Genomic DNA, 8,299 nt, shown 5'->3' with positions numbered 1-8,299 from the left:
AGCAGGCTCAGGGGAGAACTTACTGCCCTCCACAGCTCCCCGGAAGGAGGCTGTGGTGAGGTGGAGTTTGGCCTCTTCTGCCAGGTAACTGCAATAGGACGAGAAGCAATGGGCTCAGTGGGCACCAGGGGAGGTTTAGGTTGAATATTAGGAATTTTTTCTTCTCGGTAGTGAAGCATTTGCATAGGCTGCCGAGGGAGGTGGCGGAGTCAGTGTCAGCGATGTTCAAGAAAGGTGGAGATGTGGCGATGACGGACAGGGGTGGCGAGCACGGTGGGGATAGGTTGACGGCCGCACTTGGTATCGGCTTGACCGGCAAGCCGCCCCGACCCACGGGGATACCGCCCCTCCCCTCAGTCCTCAACTGGGCGCGGCCACTGGGAGCGGCGCACAGCGCCTGCTGGGTCCCGCCCGCGCCTGCGCATAGTTGCAGAGAGGCTCCCCCGCCCGCGATGGAGGTGGTGCTGGCCGACGCGCTGCTCGCCCGCGGCGGGGATCCCGGCGAGCTGCTGCGGGCCGTGTGCGCGCCGCTCTCCGCCGATCGCGCGGAGGCGCTGCGCCTCCTGCTCCAGCGCCTGGCCGCCGGCGGGCCGCGGGGGGAGGCGGAAGGCGAGGCGCTGCGGCGGGCCGCCTGGGAGGTGGCGCTGGAGCGGTGCCGGCCGCTGCTGCGCCTCGGGGAGGGGGCGGCGGGCGGCGCGGAGCGGCTGCGGCTGGGTCGGGCGGCGCGGGGCGCGCTGCGGTACTGCGTGCAGCTCTGCGGAGCGCCGCTGGCCGCCCGTCTGGCCCGCGACGCGCTGGCCGAGCTGGCGGGCGGCGGGCCGGGCGCGGAGGCGGCGGTGGAAGCGCTGGCAGCGGCGGCGCTGCGGCTGGAGGAGCCGGCGCTGGTGGCGCGCTGCGCGGCGGTCGCGCTGGCGCTGGTGCGCGAGGAGGGCGAAGGCGAGGCGGCGGCCGCGCTGGTGGCCGGGCGGCTGCTGCCGGCGCTGGGCGGCAACGGGCCGGCGTTCAGACGCGTGTGGGACGGGCTGCTGGGTGGCGGCCCGGCGCCGCGGGCCGGGCGGGCGCTGCTGGCGCTGAGCGCGCTGGCCGACGCGCTGCTGCCGCCGCGGGGCCCGGGGGCGGCGGCGGATGCGCGGCTGTGTCCTCGCTTCTGGCGGCTGGTGCAGGAGGGGCTGACTGAGCGGGACGGGCTGTGTCGGAAGAGGGCCCGCTACCTGCTGAAGCGCGCCGTGGACCTCAGCGGCGCTCAGTCCGCCTGCCTGCGCTGCCCTTCGGACGGCCCGGACGGTACGGCCCCGTGTTCAGAGTCTGTGCGAGCCGGCAATATGGGGCCTTCGTCCCTCTCCTTCGGCCCTGCCTCTCTTCGGGAAACTGAGGTGGTGAGGGGCGGCTGGGCCCTAAGATTATGTCTGTGTGGAAGAGCAGGACGTCCTCCCGAGCCCCTGTTGCAGAACTAGCACAACTTCAGAAGGGTCAGAGTGTTTAATGAGGTGCTTGAGACTCGCACCGACCGACTTTAATCGTTGTCATAGAGTGGTTGGGCTGGATCGGGTGAGTCCCAGACCCTGGTTTGTGTTGGACTGATGGGATTGTGGACTTGTAAAGTCGTTTGAGTTGGAAAGGACCTTCTAAGACCTCCTCGTCCGACTGCCATGCAGTGAACAAGAGCCCCTACTGCTAGGTCAGGGTGCTCAGGGCCTCCTGCAGCCTGACCTTGGATGTATCCAGGGCTGGGACATCCACCACTTCTGTGGGCAACCTGTGCCAGTGACTCACTACCCTCACTGTAAAAAGCTCTGTATCCAACCCAGATCTCCGCTCTTTTCTTTTGAAACCATTTTCCCTTGTTCTGTCAGAACAGACCTTGCTAAAAAGGCTGTCCCCTTCTCATAGCCCCCTTGGATCGCTCTCAGTCCTCCTTGGAGCCTTCTCTTCTCCAGGCTGAACAGCCCCAGCTCTCTCATCCCCTCCTTGCAGAGGTGTTCCAATCCTTGGATCACTTTTTTAACCCTCCTCTAATACACCTCAGGGTGCTGAGGCATGCTGTGTCCTGCTTGTTCTCAGCCTGCAAGACCACTTGGATATGTTCTACCAGTCACATGGGAATTATCACCAAAGGCTTATGGGCTTGTTGTGGTGGCCTCAATCATTTAAAACTGAATTCTATATAATCTGGGGTGGAGAAAGGCTCTCTTTCCATCTTAGGATGTTGAATTTAATCTTTTGCAGCATGGATTCCAGAGGAACTCTGCCTGAATATATGTTTTTGTTGCTTTTAGAATCAAGTCTGTTTTGGTGGTCTGCTGAGGAGGATGAGAAACTCCTGCAGTTCTGGGAAACTTACATTTTGATAATGGAAACTTTGGAAGGAAACCAGGTGAGGATGCCTCAGAACCTGTGCTTAACCATAGTTTGTATGTGATAGGTTTCTTTTGGCACATATACTATAGGTTTTCTTTGGTTCTGTTTTTGATTTTTTTTTTTTTTTTTAAATATTTGTTGGAAGGTATCTAAACGTTAACGGGCCTCTTGTTTTGAGTATCTGTATGGGAACTGCTGAGTCAGGGCCTGAACCTCTGATTGATCACCTGAGGCGAGCCATGGGTCAGCCAGAGGAGCACAGGTGAAGGCAATTCACCTGTGCTGCAGGAAGGGGTGCAGCCAGGCTTCACCCCTCCTAGACCTATTTAAGAGCTGGCTACCAGAGGGGAAGGATCTCTTCTGGAGATCTGCTCTGCTGGAGTTTTGTGAGTGAGCCCAGGATAGGGGTAAGCTTTCTGTTTATTCTCTTTTGTTATCATAGTCTGCTTTGCCTAACTCTCTTGTTTATTTTGTGATTATAACATCCTAAAATTCTTTGATTATACAGTATCTGAAATATAGCAAGTGTGATTTATTTAGAGGAAAATTCTAGAATTTATTCCAACTGTGAAAGAATTCTGATTAGAGCTCTGGACTGAACTAAGAAAGGGAAACCTGGGCTGTAAGTTGTTTCAGTGCCATGGCTAACCTGTTCCATTGTGCAAATCAGGCTGCTGCGCTTGATAACTTCTTCTCAGTAGAGGGCGATACGATTCTGTAGTAAAGTACTTTGTGAACTTGAGCAGAAGTAATTCTGTTCTTGACTCAGAGTACTGGATAGAAGGAGGCCTCTGCAGTTGTGTGATGTTATGGCAATAGTCAGTTGTGACCATCTCTTTGTAGCTTACTTACTTTTCACTATTTATTATTTTCCTGTGGCTGAGTGAAATAGTGTTTATCAAAATGGTTGTCTTTAGAGTTTTGTGCTCTTCTATCTGAAACCCTCGCGTTATAACTTGATGAATGGGATAGTTGTTTGTTGGGAAGTCTTGTTTTGAAGATACAGTAGTGGGGAGCAGCATCAGTTCATCTTGAGTGGCAGACTGTAATTCAGTGCTATGTACCAGCCCTGGGATCAGTTGCACAGGCGTTGTTTCTATTGTCAATTGCTGTGTTAGTGTATTGATAGTAAATTCCACCCCATGACTAAGTGCTGATTCTTAGGTTTGAGTAATAAACAGACTACTTATGTTGCATCTGGTTTACGTTTCAGATCCATGTCATAAAGCCAGTATTACCCAAACTAAACAGTTTATATGAGCTTGCTATATCAGGAGAAAAAGGTAAGACATTATTTTCTGAAACATCTCGTGAACGTGAGGCAATTAAGTCTCATTTTTTTTCTTTGATGTTGTTATAACAGCTCTTTGCTAAGTTTTACAGACGGTGCTTTTCTGCTCTGTGGTGCAACAACAAGAAATCCTACCGTATGACAAAATTGCGTGTTAATTCCTCGTGCCACTAAACCTAATTAAAAGGTCCTTTCTTGCTGTATTTTGTTTTACTTGAGCTATTGTGAAAACAAAACAAAGTCAGGAATTCTTAAGGTAGATCTTACAAGTCACCTGTGCAACTCTGTAGAAAGAGGAGGCTGAAAAGAAAGCCTCAGTGGAAGAGGAAAGAGAATGAATAAAAGGAGCCAGCAATATGGTGGGATTTGCTACAGGGCAAAATGGGGCTAGTCTAATTAGTGCAAAGTGGTGGAAGTTCAAGTTCCAAGATTTTTAAAGTAGAATAATGGCAAATGAGAAAGTGTTGCAGGCAAGTACAATATTTGGACAAGAAGACTTGTAATAAAAAGGATGAAACATGGTTTCTTCTGTTTTGTAGTCATTCTCATTTGTGACTGATGAAGCTTGGAATAAATTTTGGGAATCATGCTAATATATCTTTTGCCTGGGGGATTTAGTAAGGCATTTTTATAAAGCTAATAGCTGTAATAGTCTTTTTGAAATCCATTGTGTGTTATCCAGAGTGTTAATATGCTGTGTATTTAATACACTTCCTTAAAACATGGAGTTGGTTAAGGAGCATGCTGGTGTGTCACTGTCGATTCTATGTTAATTTAGAAGAATTTGCTGTTGTAACAGGTTGTTGGTTGTTTCACCCATCGTGGCACATGTGCATCTATAAAAGAATGTTTGAGAGTGAGAATAAATCACTGACGAAGGAAGGAGTTCTTCATTTTTTGGAGCTTTATGAGACAAAGCATCTTCCAAATTCGCTTGGTTTTTCAGAGGTAAGAGGCTTGGCATTACTTGCCAGATTAAGCAGATGTTCTAACCTGTAATGTGTTGTAACACCAGTTGCCTCAGTAGATTTTTCAATTAAATGCATTCTGTATAAATACCCTCTTATCACAGAATCACAGAATAACAGATGTAGCCGTGTTAATGACAGCTGTATTTTTAATTGGTGTCAAATATAATATCACTTGTTAAATGGCTTGGCTAGAGAGGAGTGCATTTTTATGTGCAGTCATTCACTCACGTTTCAGACTAATGTTCTCTAAAGTTACCATTGTATTGAAACTTCTATCAGAAGTTAAATTAGCAGAAGGGTTGGTGCTTCAGATTTCCACAGACCTTGGCCCTTCCCAAAATTATTAATCATTATTAATTGGCTGAACGGAATAAAAAGTGAACTTAGTCATGTCTGCATGCAGCATCTCCTACTTAAGGATTCTGGCTTTCTGTCTCTACTTTTAAAATGAAATGAAGTAATCCTAGTTTGTCTCAATCTATGAGTGCTTTGCAAGTATACAGTTAGCCAGTGTTGTTCTTCTTTTCTCAGTTTATTATTGGACCATTAATGGATGCCCTCTCAGAAAGTTCCCTTTATAGTAGGTAAGCCACTGATTATTAAATGCAGTGTTTATTGGAATTGTCCTAATAATACTCATTTCAGCATGTTAGCAAAATCTTGGGTAAAGAAAAAAAACATTAATAAGTAAATGGTGTTTACTAAACTCATGGGTAAAGAATTTCTCAGGAAAGATGGGTGGCTGTAAGATGAAGCAGGTTCAATTTCAGCAACATAGGGTTGCCATAAGGTCCCAGTTAACACCTGGAAATCAAGTGAGGCATGGTAAATGGCTGGAATGCCTATGGCTATCTTTCAGTTTTCTTAAATCATGTTTGGAAGGTGTTGCAAATTCATAACTGATAGAATTTTTTTTTCCAAAGTACAGCAGATTATTTGAGGTCAGGAGATGACAGTGACCTCCTTTGGTATAAATATATTAAAAAAAAAAAAAAAAAAAAAAAAAACGAAAAAAAACCCCCACCCAAACAGATGAAAATTGGAAGGGTTCTGAATTGTGATACCTTCAGGCTACTGATGACCTTGAATTCTTTGTGTTAGTTACAGGGGGAGTCCCAAGAATGGGAAATAACATGCTGAAAGCACTTTTTGCCAGTTGAAATTACTTGGGTGAAGAACAGTCAGCTGGTGATCTAAAATGGTGCTAGGTTAATCCATGAGTCTTCTGTCTTAGCTTCTGTACTTCTGGTAAAACATATGTTGGGATATTTCTGAAAGTAGAGGAGAAGTACGTGTTTGATTTTTACCAGGAATATACAAAGCTGTTTGGGTTGATGCCAAGCTGTAGGAGAGAAAACTAGAATTTTGTGATTGCCTTGTGCTAATCCTTGGTCGGCAGGTTTTTGAGGCTTTATATATGCTTTATCTCTGTTTCTCTCATGGAAAACTTCTTGCATCTTTTCTCAAAACTTTTTGTGCTGGTCAGTAGTTTTGTTTATGCTCCATTCAGGAGGGAAATCCCTTCTGTCTTTTGCTGTTGTGGAGGTCATTTGTCTTTGCTGTTCTCCAGATCAGACCATTCTCATCCTCGCTGCGAGTTGTTCAGAGAATTTTCTGATTTTGTTCCACAGGCCTTGCCGACCTGTTTTACCCAAAGACCTGTAGCATATCCACAGTGCCTTTTCTTAATGTGAGCTTAACACAGGATGATCCCAGCCTTGAGAAACTAGAGGCTGTGCTTGAATGCTTGAGTATGCTGATACATACTGTGTGCTTGGAGGTGTCCAGGCAGATTGGCATTTCAGTAACTTTCTTCGTCCTCTCTGTATTTGCCAGATGCTGTTGAAACATTGGGCAAAGTGGAGGGAGCAGGATGATGCCCTCCATCTCAGTGCCCTGTTGGAACAGTCTCTGTAGTGAATTTGCCTCTGAGCTGCATTTTATTTTTGTTTAGGGTCAGTCCTACTTGTAGCTGCTAACACGACAGTTGTGTATTTCCTATTTAAAACCCAACAGGACGCCAAGTCAGCTAATGGGAGCCTGTCCTCCTTTGGGAATGAGGCTGCAGAAATTTTTGGCTACTTATCTGATGCTTCTTCCAGAAGAAGAAAAAGGTAAGTTTCCTTTTCACCTATTTTTTTTTTTTTTTTAAACGTTAAGAAGTCAAATTAAAACTACAGACCCATTTTCCATATCCTATGTGTGCATTTGTCACAGTTTTTCCACATTACTTGAGGGGAATCATAGAATCATAGAATCAGGTTGGAAAAGACCTAAAAGATCATCCAGTCCAACCGTTCACCTATTCCCAATAGCTCCTACTAAACCATGTCCCTCAATACAACATCCAGCCTTTCCTTGAACACCCCCAGGGTCGGTGACTCCACCACCTCCCTGGGCAGTCCGTTCCAGTGCCTGACTACCCTTTCCGAAAAGTAATACTTCCTCGTGTCCAGCCTGAATCTCCCCTGCCGTAGCTTGAAGCCATTCCCCCTGGTCCTATGGTCCTGGAAGGAAGTAGTAGGTCTCATTTTGACAGTGGAATTTCCACTTTTGAAGAGAGAATTCCTCAAAGATTTTGAGGGACTGCTGTAACAAGCTACAAAATCATTTTAAGGAAAACTGAAGCATGCTTACTTTATTTTATTAGAAGAAAAAAAAGATAAACCTCAGTTCTGAAGGTTAAGAGCTTTTTGCAGCTAAGTAGTGCTAATGCAGCACTAATCAAAGTAATCTTCAGGACTGTGACATTCTGTGGTGTGGATTCTTTGGCTTGTTAGGTTGAGTTACCAAAACAAACAATGTGCCAGACCTTTCTGGTCACAGTCTGTGCAGTGGGGTGTTCAAAAGAACCAGTCAGAGCGCTAAAGAAGTTGAATAAGGGTTCTTTCGTTATGAGGTTGATGCAGAAAGATCTCTGGGATGCTAATATTCTTCCTCTGAGTCCTTCTCATTTAAACCCATTTGAGAGCAGGAAATCACACTTGATTTATTTTGTTTACTTTTATTTTAAGGCGGTTTCCTGTTAAAGTTTATTCAGAAGATGACAAATCGGCATTGGTGCGCTGTTCCCATTTTGTTTCTTTCTATGGCTCTAGCATACATCCCTGCATGTAAAGTACTGGGCACTGATGGACTTCATGCTTTAAGGTAAAACACACTTTGTTCTTACGGACTTCTTGTAAGGAAATGTACTGAACACCTAGAGCCAAAATTTAATTCATCTCTTATTTCTGGGATGATCTGGTTGTCCGTGATAATGAAAGATTCCATCTCTTTTATGTCTAATTCACAGAAGAATGCAATTGATGAACTAAATATTCATATCATAGGGTGACTTAAAGAAAATAAAAATCAAAAGCAAACAGTGTTTTCAGACAATTGCCATCACTTCTTTTTTGGCATTGTTTTTCCTTAGTCTTCTCTACTTTCTAACTGATCTTTTAATTAGATTAAAGCCTTGTGTAATGGTAGTTGAGACTATAAAGCCAGCCCACAAAACTGGAGTCTGAAAGACCTGTAAACAAAAGACCAGCTTAAGTTCTTAGCACACGCTTTGTTCTTATATCTACTGATATTTGGTAAGTGCTTTTGTTCATTTTCAAGGCATGTTAAAAGTCAGTGATTACTCCAGTCTAAGTGAATTTAAACTTTGCAATAAAACTTCACTTTTAATCAG

At 45.8% G+C, this 8,299-nt stretch overlaps 1 protein-coding gene across 1 annotated transcript in view; it reads left to right on the top strand.

Moving 5' to 3' along the window:
* The first annotated feature begins 449 nt into the window (after positions 1-449).
* Positions 450-8,299, top strand: part of TARBP1 (TAR (HIV-1) RNA binding protein 1) — a 32,908-nt gene continuing 25,058 nt past the window's right edge. Inside the window, exons 1-7 of the mRNA XM_052671755.1 lie at positions 450-1,284; positions 2,277-2,374; positions 3,572-3,641; positions 4,449-4,597; positions 5,152-5,204; positions 6,637-6,734; positions 7,635-7,770. Of these exons, the coding sequence (XP_052527715.1) occupies positions 453-1,284; positions 2,277-2,374; positions 3,572-3,641; positions 4,449-4,597; positions 5,152-5,204; positions 6,637-6,734; positions 7,635-7,770 (1,436 nt within the window). The 5' untranslated portion in view covers positions 450-452. The remainder of the gene's footprint in view (positions 1,285-2,276; positions 2,375-3,571; positions 3,642-4,448; positions 4,598-5,151; positions 5,205-6,636; positions 6,735-7,634; positions 7,771-8,299) is intronic.

The sequence above is a fragment of the Tympanuchus pallidicinctus genome, unplaced genomic scaffold (assembly GCF_026119805.1).
Source record: "Tympanuchus pallidicinctus isolate F22 unplaced genomic scaffold, pur_lepc_1.0 scaffold1, whole genome shotgun sequence".
Classification (NCBI taxonomy): Eukaryota; Metazoa; Chordata; class Aves; order Galliformes; family Phasianidae; genus Tympanuchus; species Tympanuchus pallidicinctus.
This window is presented reverse-complemented; position numbering and strand designations above follow the sequence as displayed.